The 17,743-nt window shown below is 39.7% G+C and overlaps 1 protein-coding gene across 1 annotated transcript in view; it reads left to right on the forward strand.

Moving 5' to 3' along the window:
- The window catches only part of tox3 (TOX high mobility group box family member 3), a 49,219-nt gene that overhangs the window by 12,400 nt on the left and 19,076 nt on the right, over window positions 1-17,743 (forward strand). The window contains exon 2 of the mRNA XM_084720764.1: window positions 15,695-15,760. Within this exon, the coding sequence (XP_084576890.1) occupies window positions 15,695-15,760 (66 nt within the window). The remainder of the gene's footprint in view (window positions 1-15,694; window positions 15,761-17,743) is intronic.

Raw genomic sequence — 17,743 nt, forward strand, 5'->3', positions numbered from 1 at the left:
GTGGCTGCTCAGCTCAGCAGTGGTGACCTTCACCAGTTCCACGAGCTAACCGTAGCGATCCCGCAGCACCCCCGCGGTTTCGAGACTCCATTAGCTTCTGATATGCATCTAGGAGAGCAGACCTCGTACAGTGCCTGTCTCTGTGACCATCCGCGTGTCACTGAGGTGGCTGAGCATCTTCGCTTTCAACTCTCATCATGAGATATGTCTTCAGCTACTGCTTTGATTTGTCAGTGTGGATATGTGGCACAGCAGGCCAAGATAAAGTTGTCAGGAAAGAGTGATTTTACATCATGTTTCATTAGCCAATCAGCTGACACTCATCTAGAGAAACTTAAATGAAAAAAAAGTGAAAGAAACTTCTGACAGTCATGGGCTATTGTGATTTTGATACCAGATTGCGTATAGAAAGTATTGTCTGCATAATATTACAACACTTGTGAGTATTTGTCATCTGTTATCGCAGGGCAGGTGGTCTGTTATTAAAAACAGCTGCATATTGTACACCTGGGTAGTCTGGATTATACTCTTGCCAATACTTAAAGTTTCATATTGAAAACTGGCTGCTGTTCATGCGATATACGGTTCCTGAATAAATAATGCGTATCTAAAAAGAGAAGCAACAATATTATCTTTGGCTGAGAAGTATTTTATACTTTTAGGATGTTATAGTGGGATATGCTGTATGTTCATCTATGTGAAAGGTGTTCAGCCTTTTATTATCTTATTTTATCGGGCCTGTAATGTTCAGTGTTTTTGTCACCACCATACAGCATTTTTCATTAATATGAAGTTTTTCCTCTTAACTTGAAGTGCTTCTCCTTTCCTTCTTTAATAAAATGAAATGGAAGTACCAAACCATGACTTAAGCATGAGCAAAAAATGTCAAGAATTATCTTTGACAATGAATGTCTGATTAAGGGTCATGTACTTCAAAACTAAGATAATGCAGCAGTCAGAAGCATTCCTTTCATAAATATACAGTAAAAATGATCAAATAATATAATATATAGCCATATAATATCATGGCAGATTTTGTCACAGTCTGTTATGGTATCGAGAGTTTTCTTATTTTGATACTGTGATATTCAGTATATTGTCACGTTCCTACTAAGAAGCTGTGTTAATAAGATTGAGAGGCATATTGATAATCGTCAAATGTGTAAATTTCTGCTTTATTAATTCTGTTAAACTGCCACAGTGTTTTCTAATAATGATCAATTTAAGAGCCAGTAACCTGTCTTTGAATACAATCGTTATTGAAATGAGATTCAATAGTGTTCTGCAAATTAGTGCTGTATTTTAACTAATTTGCTGATTTGTGCTGTTTGCTGCTGTATGGCAGATGCATGTGTGCACAAATAGATGTATCATCCTGTTGGTGTGCTGAGCACACCGAGGCAAATTTCTCTTAGCTTTTATTGATTTAATAGTGAATTGTCACCAAATTTAGCTTAACAACATATAGATCTATCAACATCTACCCAGCTTACAGTAAGATTCCTCATTCTTGACATAGTCACTGCTTTATCTTTGATTATTGTGAGGCAGGGATGAACTGTTAAGAGACAGCTCATCTTCAGCTTCACTATTAGTATTGATATTTTCAGAATAATACATTCCTAACAGGAACTAATTAACAAATAAGAATTACTGCCCGGCTCTTTAATTCATCACCACAGTCTCTCATAACAGGCAAGCTTCAAGCAGGAACAACAAAGTAGTACATAAATCAAAGTAGTTTCCTTTGCCAAGCCACAACCCCCTGGGAGGTACCTTGGTGCTTAATTAAAATCCAGAAGGATCATGTTTTAAGTGTAGGTGAGCGAGCACTGAATAACAATGACAAATCATGCCCCAGAGCATTAGTGGTGTGTTTTGGAAAAGAATAACAGCATCTCTCTTTTTGTCTGTACAATATAAATGAGATTTAATGTGAAAGAAAGCTGTTTGCAGTGCATTGTGCCACAAGGACTGTAGTAAATATAGCCCTTCCTGGCTGCAGAACCTGCCAAAGCCAGCATTGACATATTAATCTCTTAATTACCCATACAGGATTATAATGAAACAGCTCATTATTAGACATTATTTGATGGCTTCCCCCTTTCAGTTTACTGTTTATTATCCTTTTTAAGCCTTGCAATCCCTCACTTGTATGTGCCAGCTACGACTGTAACCATTCTGTCAAATGTGACTCATCAATATATATCTGAGAAGTGTCTCGGGTCTAACAGGACTTGTGAAATGAAGGCAGTAATTATTATATTACTACAACCTATAATTCCAGAGAGATTTTCACTGAAATGTTACCTCAGCTATTTAAAGAAATCCTTTGTAACTTCTGTTAAACAGCAACACTTGTGGCAACTAGTGAAAATTACAAATCAGTGGTAAATGTTAAAATTTAGTATAATATTAGCAGGAGGGAAGAGTCATAAATTCAGCATTATGACTTAGTAATGTAAGTGAAATAACATTATCTATCAAAATCTCACAAACATCAGCCACCACAAGCTACTGGTCATATCAAACCAGACTGTTTCAGCTAAACCCGAGTGTATTAATTGTGCGAAGATATTTAACTTTTGATTTGTAAGATGGAGAATGTGGTATTTCATATTCTGATATTCCACAGTCTCACTTTAAAATTAGTTAGCTAGTACAAAATAAATGAGCTTTTAGATAGGGACTGACCAATACTGGATTTTTGGGGCAGATACATATACTAGGAAGTGTAAAAATTACTATATTGATATGTCGGCTGATCTTTATTTATATATATATAATCCAAAATGATCTTGCCACTGAAGCAATAAACTATCAAACTTTGGTATTTTTAACAATTATAAATGACTATTAATTAAAATAAAAAACATAAATAGAACAATAAAGAAAAAGGTTCAAGCATATGTAAAATGCTGCCCATAAAAAAGAGGAACTAAATATATTTAAAATTATATTTATCTGACAACATATATGCTGATACTGATATAGATGGGTATAGCTGTGTTTGATCAAAAATGGGCCAATAATATCGGTGAGCCGATACATTGGGTAAACTCTACTTAAGATAATGGGTTGCTCTGGTTGGCAAAATAACAAGTATAGTAATAACAAGTTCCCCCCCAAAGACATCAAGAAGATGACAAATTATGAAATCCATGTAATATTTTGGAGTACCTACAGTAGATATAATTTTTACAAGACATTTTCATCAACATTCTCTATATTGTGTGAATCCCATAGTGGTAGTCTTTTGGACGACTGTTGTCCCTAATCATTAAGTTTCTAGATCTGACATTTCTGCGGTGACCAGGCCAACTAACACTGACTGGTCTCTGGGCTGCAACCAGAGATACTTTGGTAATTCATCAGAGGAAACATGGTGTGGAATCAAATTTTCTAGGGACGGCAATTGCAATATAAACTGCCCTACATACTGCTGTTTCTGCAAGCGTCATAATTCTGATGTGCACTGGCTCTTAGGAGCGGCTAAAAAAAGAAAAGTACATTAAAAAAGAGGTAATGTGTGTAGTTATCAGCAGAAAAAAACCTCTCCCAAGTCAAATCCGCTCAATTACAGAGCTCTGGAGAGCTATCCCCAAGCAACCCTTCCATTGGCTAATCAGTCACAGCAAATTGCGGTGGTGAATATTTCAGACTCGACAGATTTGAATAAAGACATCATGATTATTTCACTGTTGTACAGTACCCTCGAATAATTTCAGAGGCCTTCAGCCAGAGCCGGCATACGCTGCATAACTCCTGATTTAAGAAGGGGAGAAAAGTCGAGGGAGAAAAGCAAACACAAGCACTGTCAGTCAATGTGGCAAGCTAATTGGGTCGATCTCTTTAGTGAAGATGAATGAAGAGATTAACTCTCCCTATGTGTCCAGTGAATCTCCCCCTCTGGCTCCAGGTAAATTAGCTGATGACAAGTTGACAGTGGGAATTCTGTTTCTCACCCTGACTTAAACCTGCGCTCAGTATCTCCAGCATGGCGCCCCCTGTTGAAATGTCTGATTTTGTCATTACAGGCTTTGTTTATATATTGATTAATTGGATTAGTGACATTTGTCTTTGAGGCTTTATTAACTGAATACACCTGGCAGACAGGGGAAACCTTTTCACGTGAGGCTGTAAAAGCTTAGTTGTGTTAGTTGCATGTTATCTACATTTTCTTGTTCCTGATGGCTGCATCTAAACAACAGTATGCCAGGAGATTTGGGCAACAGTATCACACGCTCCGATGAGCTCTGCAAACTATATACACTGGCAGAGAATGGGAGAAGCGGGTTAAACATGAGCCTAATGAAGACAAATGAAGAGTGATGGGAGAACATGTGCAGGGGAAGGTGCGAGTACAGAGCAGACTGTGCCCTGCTCTCATTTATTTTGGTGTAGAAACTCACAGCATGGTCCTAAAATAGAGGTCAAGGCTCAAATACAGAAAATGTCAGTGACCTCCTTTTCTTTTAACCGCCTGCACTGGAGAGATGGGATAAAAGTGCTCAGATGGAGCTGTGGTCAAAGGAGGAAATCAATACAACTGGGGGGGTAACAAATACAATGTATACGATTATTTTCAATTGTAAAAAGAGACCGATTCTTTCGATTTAATCTGTTTTTAAAGGAGAAATCTTTAAATCATAAAATGATTACGATATATCATCAGAGATAAAAGAAGCTTGCTAAGCTGAAATACTTCTCTAACAACACTACGGCTACAGTGTCCTTTGAAATTATTATTCCGGTCAGTGTTATTGTTTTCACGTTAATTCAAGTTCATGTTCAAATTAACTCTTGTCTCTTTATGAGTCCTAAGAAATCATTTATAATCTTTTTATAGGAGTACATGCCTGTAACGGTTAAATTTAGCAATATGTTAAATGGAGTCTGGTAGGCAGTTGGTGAACTCCAACGCCAGAGTGTATATTTTTGAAAGAGTGGAATTTCAAATGTTGCACTGGTCTTGCATTCCTGCAGTGTTCCTGCAGCCAGCCTGAGTTTCCTTGAGTCTGGGGAAGATGGTATATTAAATATGATTTCAACCTATTTAATATACCGTCTATGGCTCCAACTTGCTATCTGGACTGCAGTACTCATTTTTTGATGTTATATCCTGCTCCTTTCACTGTAGTGTATATACAAGATTTGTGTGTAAGAATTGTGTGACAGCAGGATTTTCATTAGTTTGACTAATGACATGACTAGGGAAATTCATCTTAGAAGAAATGGTTGCGTTTGATTGGTGACACACTGACAAATGTCATCAACAGAAGAGATTTTTGCATAGAGCTTTATACTTTCTTTCCCACGTGTAAACACTTTGCTAACTTACCTTGTTCTCTTAAAAAAAGCACCGCTTCAATAGACGGCAGACCTCCAGGTCTGCGTGCGCCTTTGATCTCCAACCTGTCATTTTACACAGAGGAAAGGAATCATTTTTTCATTATGACTAAAAGATGTGTAGTGTGTCTTTGTTCCCAATCTCTTGAAATGTCAGTGCAATGATATGGAATCAAAGTTGAAGCTTAGTGTTTGTAATTATTCAAAGCTGGTATCTTAATCTGGCAATGCTTTTGAAGTAGGAAATGCTAAAGTGACATTTTGAGTTTAAATACTGTTAAAAACATTAGTGAAGCACTTAGCCTGATGGTTGCTGTCACAAGAAAAACAATGTCTGCAACTCAACAGCCGTCAGGTTTGCTAATGATGTCCTGGTGTGCTGTCAATCTACCAGATGAATGGACAATAGTATGCCAAGGAGAAAATGCTTGAAATAGCTAATTGCTTCTAAGAGCCCGCTCAACCATTCTTTAACTACTATGTGTTCACAGATGTCTTTTCCAGCTGCTGTTTCATTATGGAACTAAAAGACATTACTGAGGCAATGCACTGGCTTTCTTTATGAGCCTTTGTTGTTGCACATCAAGTCATAATGATTATAGATACATTATTGCAACCACAGGGGGAGGGGAAAGAAGAAATGGCACGTGCAGGAAAAGCACAACATCTATATGTGTGCATTTTCATTATTCACCTAATATGCCCCAGTCGTTCCGTTAATCTCTGCCAACTTGTTGATTGTCAGTTTGGAGACACATTTCTGGAGAGGAGCCCGAGAGTATTTGCAGCCGGACCTCTGTCAGTAGCGCCAAGCAACACAGCCACAAATTGGAATGTGGTACAGCTCTGGGAAAGCAGCCAAGATTTAAATTAGACAATAACCTCTGCTCTCTCTATATTGCCTCTCTTTTCCAGCTGCAGGCCTAGCCATTTGTTTAATACAGTCAGCCCTGTAGTATATAATAGACTGATATATGAGTCACCGCTCAGCAGTTTGTGTTTTTCAGATTTATAGAGATTGAACAACTGGTCGGTTTGTGCTTACTGTTGGCTTACGGTTAAGAATAACAGAAAAGACACAGGTTGCACACCGACTTAGAAAGCGTTGTCACAGTAAACACAGGAAGGTTTTTCAAATCTGTAACTGGACTCAGTAAGTAACTGGAAGAGATGAGGAAACAAAATTGAAATGGCTGTTTTTTTTTTGTTTTTTTTTTTATAAAAGTTTCTTGAGAAGTTTTGATAGTTTCATCTTAATTTCATTCATTTTTTTTAAATGTAATAGCGCCTAAAAAGAATATCTTTCATTTAGCAGACATTTGTTCCCCCAGGAAGTTGCAAAGTTGCGATTGCAACAGTTAATGCAAAGTCAACCAGTTCCTTTCGATTCTGCACAACCTTGCAATTTTGTCCAATCACTGCCACTTTTCTGCAAATATGGCCAATAATCATAGCTTTCTGCAAATTCCACCAATCATAGTGGTCCACTGCGCAAATGTCATACATGTACTGTACATCCAGTGATGACAGAATGTGTTTTTTTTATCACAGGTACAAAAAACAACACAAGGTTTGTCATTGTTGTTGACATTTGAACTCCTGAGTTCCCCCCATGTTCACTTCTTCATTTACAAAGAAAGCATATTTCACTAGAATTTGTGTAATCTGAGCCTTTTTGGGAGGGTTTCTTAAAACACTCAGAACATAGTATTTTTTATTAATTACCCCCCCCCAAAAAAAAATAAAGATCATTGGAATTTCATTGCAAAAAAACGCCTAAAAACATTGCCCGCATCACAGTTTTTGAGAAAAGCTGCCATGAAATCTGGCATTTTAGGCAGCCAACAATCCCAGAAAAAGCTTGTGAAATTGTAGAGGGACCGATTAGTATCAGATATCACTGAACTTGAAAATAAATGGAATAAAAGCAAGCAATCCACTAGGCCAAGTTGTCCAAAAGGATTCTTTAAACAAAAGTGGCCTTTACTGCTTTCAGTATCTTGATGTCGTTGCTTTCAATACTTTGATTTAAATGCATGTTATCTTCCCAGTTCCAAAACCAAAATATTTCCCTTCTCTGCCATTACTAGATAAGGCATAGAGAATTGTGTTGAGTCCATCACTAAAAGCTCTTGACTGTGCACATTCCCAAAGCCGGTTATAATGAGTGTATTAGCCAGTAACGGCGCACAGGGAATAGAAAAATGCATCTGTGCTGCTAGAGCAATAAGAGAGGACTCAACTCCCAGAAGCTTTCAATGGAGCTTTATGTGAATCCAAGTACCAGAGCTCATAGCCGACCGACCAACCAAGAGAAGCAGTACAAGCATCACCATTAGCGCCACCAAAAACAAACCCATTTCCAGTGTCAGAAAGCTGTTATTCTCCTGTATGACATTTAACCGTGTCGTTTTTAGTTATTAGCTTCCTTAACCCTGCTGCAACCTCATGGTCTGTAGGGGGAGAACAGCAGAGCAGAGTAAGCTTGCTTAAAATCCACACCTCTGATACCATCTTGAGTTGGAGTTGCTTCAAAGCTGCGGAGAGTAAACAGCCTTGAGACATGGCTTAGCAGTAAAAGCAAGACAACACCAGCAAGCCAAGCCTTTCTCATGTTGCTTCCTCAAGAGCTGTGTGTCCATGCAACAGCAGCCATTGTGAGAAAGCTACACCATGTTTCTGAGGCCCTCTCCATCGCCTAAGCTCCTTTGTGGGCTGTGGGCCAATGGCTTTGCACCCCGCCAGATCAAAGATGGAACCCCATTTAGCTTGCGCTTTCTTTTAGGATTTGCTCTCGAGAGTACAGAACAGACTCAACAGCTAGGAAAGAAACGGGATGTTGGATGTTGACCTGCGTAGTATTGAGACTTCAGGGCTCAGGCTACGGGTCCATTATGACAAATGCTGAGACCATCTTTGTTTTGGCAGCATTTGCAAGTGTTAGGCCTTAGAGAAAACATAGCTACGGTGAACCTCAGTGTATTTTAGCTCCATTGTGTAACGTGGTTGGATGTGGCTACAGAATTATGGTGTTAATGTGTTACTGTATGTCACTATGTTTACTCTTAAAATCAACATTTAAGTATGAAACCTGATGACAGAGAAGCTTTGGGATCGCCGTATTGGTCTGTTGGTCTGTCAGTCAGTCCCCCACTCTGGTCCAGGCTGAAATGGCTCTGTTGGATAGATTGCCATGAAATTTTGTGCAGACATTTTACAGTGCTCAGTGTTTAGTGCTTAGTGTTGGTGGTTACCTGACTTTCATCTACCTCCAACACAAGGTTAACTTTTGTGGTTGTGAGTAGAGCTGCATGATATGGTAAAAGAAAATCATATTTCGAAGTTTGATTCACAATTAGTGGTAAAGGTCATTTTTGCATCACTTCATTTCATTGAAAAAAAAAATCAAAATCGTGGTAATGCTAAGTAGTTGTTGTGTAGCCATAGTTTTGAGTGAAATGTACTTAAGTAATCCTGTTATCTTTAATCTAGCACCATCAACTCAAAGTTTTGATTTGTCTAATACTTTGATTTATGACAAAATTCCTAAATAACCCAAGACATTTCCATTAGCCACAGCTGTACTTTGTGTTTAGTGCTAATTATTAAATGTTAGCAAGCCAGTATGCTAAATTAAGATTGTAAAAGACTAGTACTGTAAAAATGACCTGCTAAGAATCCGTGTATATTTCTGTGATGAGCATGTTAGCATGATTGCACTAGTATTTAGTTCAAAGCACAGATGTGCCTCAATGAGCTGCTAACCTGGCTGTAATTGTGCTTATAAATAATATGTACCTTTTGCTACTAGGGGTCTCGCTCACATTAAGACAGTGTGGGATCATGGGTGCTGCTGTCTTCATTTTATCAAATTAAACAAATACTTATGAATCATGTTCATGGATGAAGTGATACAAAGTTTTATTTTTGTCACATTGATTTGTGTCAAGTTTACCAACTTCCTCCCTCATTCTCAAATGTATCCACTGTGTCCTGCATTTTCCCGTAAGTAACAGCAGCTAGCAGCCACTAGGAAACACATCTATTCACTGAATAGATTACAGATTTCTCTCGGTTTGACCATTGTTAATAAGATTTGAGATAATGTAAGTACACAGCTCAACAAAATATAAAACAGGTCTAGTGTTTTTACACATCTTAACAGAGAAATGTGACACATTATACCTTTAAATTGGGAAAGCCTTTATTAAATTAAAATGTATTGCTTAAGGTCCAAACATGTCTTTGGTATTGTGTTCTCACTCATTCAATGCAACAGCCAAAGTTATATTATATTACAAAGTAACATTAGTGTGGTCAAACAAGGGTGATATTGTGTTTAAATTTTATAGCATGTTTTAACTTGTTGCAAAAGATGAGTGGATTCCGACAATACATTGTGTGCCAAGTTTACTTTTCTGTGATTGACAGCTTTTCTGCCTGAACCAACGCACTGATGCGGTAAACTCAAATAATCTCAGTCTCAGACTACTTTAAAAGAAATGCAAAGATATTACAAATGCTGTTTCACCCTGGTCTGTTTGTGTCTCCATGTTATCACTCTTGTACACTGCATCTGTGCTGAATATAAATGTAGCCCCAAGGAATATGCTGAACGCACCAACTATAGCTCGCCTTTTACTGTCTTTCAACACTGCCATAATGACTGGGAAGCTTGAAAAAACATAATACATATTTGCTGAGCTGTGAAATCGCTTAAAGTTTTTCCTTTATTTTGATAGTTAAGCTTGTCATTTTGGTTGGATATGCAAACTTAGTTTTATGCCCCGTGACAGAGTTTGAGGAACAGTGGCTCGGCTTTTGGGTTTGCTCGTGGCAGCCTCAATCTATAATGTCTTACTCTTACTGTCTTACTGTCTTAATCTATAATGTTTCCCCATGGAAACATCATACATGTCTCTATGAACCGTCTAGTGGTTTTATTGTAGTTTTTTTTTTTTTTTTTTTTTTTTTTGGTCACAAGTTGTGAAAAGACCACAAGGTTATCATTATCAGTCACATTTATCAATGGTCTCTTTTATAATTTCAAATTTTGTGCTATTTTGACTGAGGCTGAGCTCCAAAATGATTGTGCCTCTTGTGGGATACCCCAAGGGTGCACTTCTCCCTATAAATAAGGCATATTTTGTTAGATTTTTTGTAATCTTGGACCTTTCTGGTAAGGTTACTTAAAACTCTCAAAACAAGAGTGTCAATAAGTTTACTTTATTTTATTTTTAATGAATTGAATTGATTTAGGTATCAACAATCCCAAGAAAGCCCACAAAATCCTGGAGGGACTGAACACGGTGCTTTGTGGCAGGTTAGATATCTCTGCAAGGGTTTACACTGTTCCTCCAGGTCTTTGTTTACTAAAGCACGCTGTGATGACACTAGTTCAGGCCACAGTGGTCAGCGTGGTGTGAGAGAGGAGATAATCAGCGCACAGCCTGAACAAAACTGTCATCAGCTTGATTCAGATCCCAGATAAGACCTGGACTTTTTCTCACGCTGGATCCTCTGCACTGCTGTGGTGGTACTCACACTGAGAGGCAGAGGAAGAGTGAGATGCTTACAATGAACTTCCCCTCAATTCTATCTTATGCAGTTGAGGACTCGCAGTCCTAATGGTGGAAGACAGTGCTGGGCTAGGGGAGTAATGATTTTAGCTTTAAACTGAATTACCGATCGATTCGGCCTGCAGATCAGAACACAGGTTGCAAGCCGACTGTGTGGACATGCTGTGTTGTGGAGTCGCTTTACAAATTGACTGCTGCACACATAGGAGGAAATATATCTATATATGTCAGCTCGGCGCTGCTTGCATGGCGGCCTGCTGGGTGTGAATAGGCCTTGTGATAACTGGAGAGGCAGCTGCAGAGTGTTTATGCTGAATTGGGTTGTAAATGAGCATGTTTTCGTTGAGGAGGACCTTGGAAATCAGAAGATAACTTTTCCAGAGACTATGATAGGGCCGGACCAGGATTTCGGGAAAGGAAACAGTGCTTTTGAGTCTCCAAAACCCCCCTTCACTGAACGAGAGGCTTGAACCTGGTGGTAGGCCGAGCGTTAGAGGAAATTGCATAAAATAATACATAGCAAATTACCGCGGGTTTCTCTAGATTGGAGGTTGAGCTTTAACCGTGGTGTTTTTGCTGTCTTTTATGGAGACCACTGGAGAACATATTAGCACAAGTGTCATGTTCCAGAGAACACATGCTAGGCTGTGATTACTGAGCTCAAGCTGAACTGTAAAATCGCTTGTCAGCAGTTGATGTGTTTCTGGAAAAGCCTGGGCTCTTGATTGAATTAGTTTGGTGGTTTTCAGTGGAGAGAAAGAATGTGTCCAATTTGGTTACCTGCTGACAGACGGCGCGGATATTGTGACTTTTTGATCGTGCTGTAAAATCGAGCAACAGTCTGTTAAAGGTGGGTTGAAAATGCAGGTTTAATTTTTTATGTTATGTTAATTCTTATGCTAAATGCAATGACACCTTGCACTTTCCCGGTCATGCTTAATCATTTAATTGACCAAGCAGAATTCATTGCTCAGATGAGAAGGTATACGTTAGTGCATGTTTATTTTCCATTTGTATGCATGCAGAGATGCAGCTGTGCTATCAGAGGCTCTTCAGGCGTGTATTCTGTGGATCTTGGTTGTCCGGTTCATGTTTGCTGATAGGATCTGTGTGGTTACTCCATCATATGGGGGGTGAGATGGGGTCATGTTGGTGCAATATTGTGTTCGCCCTGAGGTTGAAATAATTTTGTTTGCCATAATAGCTGTAAAACACCTTATTTCCCACTGGACATTCTTTCATACAAATATTCCTGTGCTGGGATTTAAGAGGTGCAGAAAAAAAAATCAAGCATCAAAATTATACTGGCTTCAGTCAGAAAAAAAAAAAAAATGGGCAGCATGCAAGCTGATGTTTGTTTTTTAAAATCTGATTGTAACTGTTTTGTCTGATAATGAAAAACTGAAGCTTTCGCAACAATTTAGTTTGGAATAACCTTGAAGCATAGAATACAAAGAAATGCAGTGCTGTGACAGAAAAACCTAGAATTTCACATTCATCCCATTCACTGTGAGGCTGCTTGGTTCTCTGTCTGCCTGCAATCATGCAGACAGTGGAGTCTTTTCACGTTAGGATCAGGGTCCATGTAAGCTCTTAATTCTCTCCTGTTAAACAGTTATTGAAGAAATGTGCTGGTGGTGCAGAAGGAGAAATAAAAACACTGAGTGCCCAGTGTTTGCTCTGCCATGTAGCCATGTCTGGCTCTCAGAGCGACTCATATTACAGAGCACCTTTAACCATGAATCCACTCTGTTAATAAAAGCCTCCTACCCACAGCTATTTTAAATCACTCTTTTCTATGGCTTCCATTTGGGTCCCTTCTAGAAGTACATGGCTGTGCTTTGGAAATGTGAAGAAGTGAGATGCTGGTTTCTTGGATGCATGTAACATCAGTCCCTGAGCTGTTGCTGTAGTGCTGTACATGTCAGACATTTAAGGACATTTATTGTTTTATTTTGCTAAAATCAAGTGATTTCACTCCTCAGATTTCCCCAACTTTTCATTTGTGGTACGTCTCTGATTCCCATTGCTCTTATGTGCACACACATGGTTTGTTTGGCCCCTCACATGGCCGCCCCAGCTCTCGTCTAGCTCGTCACATCATTTTAATTACAGAGCCTTCATTGTCTGCGCTGACCCATTTTAGTGCGATCCCTTACCGTCAGCTGCGTGGTCCCTCCAATCACACTTAATTTCATCTGGCATTTGACTCAATCGGCACTGCCGCAAACATGAGCGCCCAGTACCCCTCCCCAACCCCCCCCCCCCCCCCCCCCAAAAAAAAAATGAATTGGGAATAACAATAATAATCTCCAGTCCCTGCTTCGGTTGTCCACCGAGGCCTCCAGCCCGAGCTGCGCCGCCACATGGTCCAGCTTTTAATGGTGAAGATTGATACCGGTGGCTGGGGACATTTCTTGGGATGTTAGTCACAGTTCTCGGAGGAGATGTGAAACTGCTCTTAAAGGGCTCTGGAAACACAATAAAACATGACTCACAGAGACAGAGCCCAGGGAGTTTCACACCACTAATTAGCACTTCGACTTAACTTGATTTTGTTTTCACTAATGAAGCTAATGTCCGTGCCTACGGTATGTAATCCAGCCGTACCTCTCAGTGTAGTGTTTCAGTGTGGTGTTTGTATTAATAACACATAGCTTTTTGGTTTATAAGCGCTATAAGCATGCTTGTGATGCTTGTCATCCACATTAACCAACGATGTGGAACATGGAAAGTAATTGCGTTGAAAATGTGCGACTGTGGAGTTTGCACAGACACATAGCTACTCTGCTTACACACACTTCTCAGCTTGTTTTCTTCCACGCAACAGGCAGAAAAGTATACAAGCATCTATATTAGAAGGAGCATACACATTTCAGATCTGTCTATATTCCTCTGGGATCCTCTGTGAACTATTTACAACAATTGTCTGCTCACTTGAAAACCTTATTCACATCCAGAGAGAGACAGAGATAGAAAAAACAGAGACAGCAGTGCACGAAGCCCTATCTCTCCCCACAATCAGAACAATGTTCCTAGTGCTTGAATAGAAAAGGATATCTCTTAGACTTCAATTTGTTATCTAAAAGAAGAAGGGGGGACGGAGTAACACTTCCGAGATAAGCCCAGCGTAAGGTTAATTACCAGCCGAGTGGCTGACGTAACCCAGCCATGTCATGTCCCAAAGTTACACACAGCTGGGAAATGAAGGGATGCTAGCTATTGACAGATGTTCCTCATTCGAGGTGTGTGCGTGTCTTTATACGTTTGTGTGTGCATTTGTGCAAACATGTAAACCCCCAGCGCTCGAGTCAGATATAGTTTAGTGGGGCAGCTCCAGGTAAGATGGCACCGGAGGCCCTGACTGAACAAACCACCTGCTTCAGCAACTGCCAGCAGGGCTTGTGGCTCTCCCTTCTCATTGGTGCGTAACACTGTTAACATTGCTGCTGATTCCCCACTCGCTCTCCAGGGCATAGACTAATTAATGGATACCATTCGCAGTTGATTAGCAGCAGTTCTTTCGGTAATTACATTCGCATACTAACCACTCAGAAGAAAAGGAGAAGGGAAAAAAAACACAAAGGGCTAGAAAATATATTAATGCACTTCTCAGTTCGCTCTGATCTTAATTTGTTTCCACTATTGTTTGGCTTCTGCTTAGATAAGAAGCCATTTCATTTTTTTTCTCCTTCTCTCTCCATCTATTGGAGTTCTTCTCATAATGTTTTAAGAGAGTGACTTTGTAATAAACACACAAAAGAGATTACTGCAGAGCTTTGTTGAAAGTGTGTTCTCAGTGGAACCTCATGAAGACGCGAACGCGCTGTGATTCTTTCTCCTCCCGTGCCGTGTAGGCTGGGTTTTTGCACTCCTCACTCACAGAGAGGTGCATTGTGCTCCTGGGCCCAGCTGCTAGCCCATAATTCTTCATTCTATGCCCCATTGTTCCTACCTGTCAGCATGGTTGTGTCTCCAAAGAAAGGAAGTGGCTGCCATTTTGCCAGCAGGCTATGTGTGGGTTGTGGGGGGGCGGGGTATGTTGTGAAAACATGTTATTTCTTACAAAAAGTACAGGGTTTTAATAGCTTATCACTGTCTTAATGTGTCTTTACGGTGTGGTTTTATCACCACTGCTTACTATGTTATTACCTCTGATATCAACTCTGATATTAGATGGTAAATGCTGGAGTAGAATACACTTTTATTTTTAAAATAAGATGGCTCCAAAGTGCTTTTTTAAAAATAAAAAAAATCAGTTTCTTTATAAGAAAGGGTGGATGTCAGACTCCTCGTGGAGACAAATAAATTGTAAAACCCAGCTCCCATCAACCAAAAATGTCCTCCACCCATATTAAAAACACTCTCCACCTCCTTATTTCCCCTCAGTATCACTTCTCTCCCTTAGATTATTTGAAGTTAATAACCTGCCACTGCATCTTGATACTTGGCTTTGTGATGCAAACATGTCCTTAATTGCCATCCCATAAGAGCTGAATAGCCAGACCAGATTCTCATTACCCTGGTTTGAATTGGCCTGGGCCTCTCACATGCCTCTCGTCATGTCACAATAATGGCAGAGTGGCAGAATGCGCCCGTACACGTAGAGAAAGGGGTTAACTCAGTGTGTAAACATTTGGAGCCAAGTGTGACAATCTGTTTGAGTGACAGGTGTCCATTATGAAAGGGGAGAGAGCTCGAGTTGCACTGGATATTATCTGGACACTGGTAGGCTTATTGTGCTTTTTTTTTGTCTCCATTTGCAGTTCCAGAACAACAACAACTACATGAACATGGCGGAGGCAAATGGTGCCCTGCTCGCTGCTGGTGATGTGAGTATACTTTACTTCTTTCCATATTAAATTTCACTTTTGAACATGGGAAATTATACTAATGCAAACGCACTTCCCATTAAAATGCAACCAAATACAATGGAGTAAATATGACTTTCTTGTTAGGTTTGTCTTCCAAATCAACACTGTAACAATACTTGGGTGTTGATTCAAAATATATTGCAATTCTTGAATATTGCAATTCTATTGCAATTCAATATTAGAGCTGTGATGGTATGTATTTTTTCTTACTGTGGTGACAAAGCAACATATTTGCGAGGGATTATGTGACCTAAGCAGGAAAGGCTAACATTAAGCTAATGCTAACACTAGCGTTCTACTTTTACAACGTTAGTTGTGGTGTGATTGTATCCTTCCAGCCAGCCTTGACCTGCCGTCTTTTTAGTGGCTTTGTAAAATAAATCCTTAATGGTAAATCCAACACTGAATGTCTGCTGTGATAATTTGTCCCTTCTCCTGTGTTGAAAAGAGTTGATGTTGGTAGCTGCCTATTGGTAATCCCAAGGTGCCTTGGGTTGAGTCAGTCCACCTATCAGAGGCCGTGTTCCTGACTTGTATATTAATAGATTCATACAGTGAATCTTAAAAAAATAAGGGCACACCATGGAAAAAGTTGAACACTTTTAGAGCATGTATATCATGATTCATATTGCATGTCAGTCAGTATTTTTGAGTTTTATTTCAGCAGCATCATAGCCATACTGTATATAAAAGTAGCAGATAAAATACTTTTTGAAATAAACTGCTACATGTAGCTGCTCCTGGTCAAAAATTTTAATAAAACAAGATGTCAGAAAATAGTAGAATTTTTTATTTTTTTTATTTTGTTAGGCCCTTTCATAGGTGTCCTGTATATAAATGATATTGCTCTTTTTAAAATATTTTTCTGTGGCTCATGATTCACCTAAGGGAAATGTAGATTGGTAAAGTTGGCAACAGTTAAAGTCAGAATCATAAAGTATAAGCACTATATTTCACACAGTAAAGCCCTCTAAAACATCCATAATGAATAATTCCAGTTTGAATGTCTCCATCTTTGTCATAGGCAACATTATTATTGCCTGAAATGCTGCCTGTCCTGAGACCCACACAAGACAATAAGCTTACAGAAAGATGAACTTGGCTCAGCCTATATTGCCTTATAGTAACTTCTGAGGGCTGACGCTGATGTGATCTGACTGCCTTGACTGCACTCTGCAAGATAAAGTGATATCCCAGAAAGCTGAGGATATAAACACCTGTTTTCTTCCTCTTTTCAAAGATATAATGAAGGAGCCCAAAGAGATTCTATACTTCTGTCACTCCCAGAGCAACTCTATCTGCTGGCACTTACAAAAAGTGAAATGTCACCAACAATCTGAGTCTGCAGAGCTGCTGAAAAAACTCTGTGTACTGTACCGTTGCATTAAAAGAAAGAAGGGACTAGTTGTTTCTCTGGAGGTATATAACCGCCACTCTGAGCCATAGTAGTCCTAACAGTGTGCTAAATTTACCCGTTCTATTCCCCCTCCACCCACTCCGCTGCCCTGTCATTAGAGACAAGTGCACCAAAAATACCCATCATCCTCTGTGGTTCAAACGGGCCAATCTCATCCAGTTTAGCAGGGGAGATTGATCTGGCTTCAAAACCCACAGAAAAGCAACACTACACAGCTCTAAAATAAAGAGATACACGTCATCGTTAACCTCATTGTTTTCATTCGCCTCACGTGGGCATTTGCAATGCAACTGTGACACACAAGCTCAGGCAGCTCCACAGAGGTGTTGTGAGTATGTGACCTCATGTTCATAAAGTGGCAGCTTCACAGAGTGTTATGGAAGAAGTTTAATTTTCCCCTACATTTACGCTGAGTGGGCGCATCCTCTGTATCCACTGGCTGCTGAGGCCCACTGCAGCGGGGACCACGCCGGCACAAGCTGCTTGGAGAGCGTTCAGCCCCCAGCTGTGAGGGCCCACTATGA

The sequence above is a fragment of the Lutjanus erythropterus genome, chromosome 1, assembly GCF_056507025.1.
Source record: "Lutjanus erythropterus isolate fLutEry1 chromosome 1, fLutEry1.hap2, whole genome shotgun sequence".
In the NCBI taxonomy this organism is placed as follows: domain Eukaryota; kingdom Metazoa; phylum Chordata; class Actinopteri; order Lutjaniformes; family Lutjanidae; genus Lutjanus; species Lutjanus erythropterus.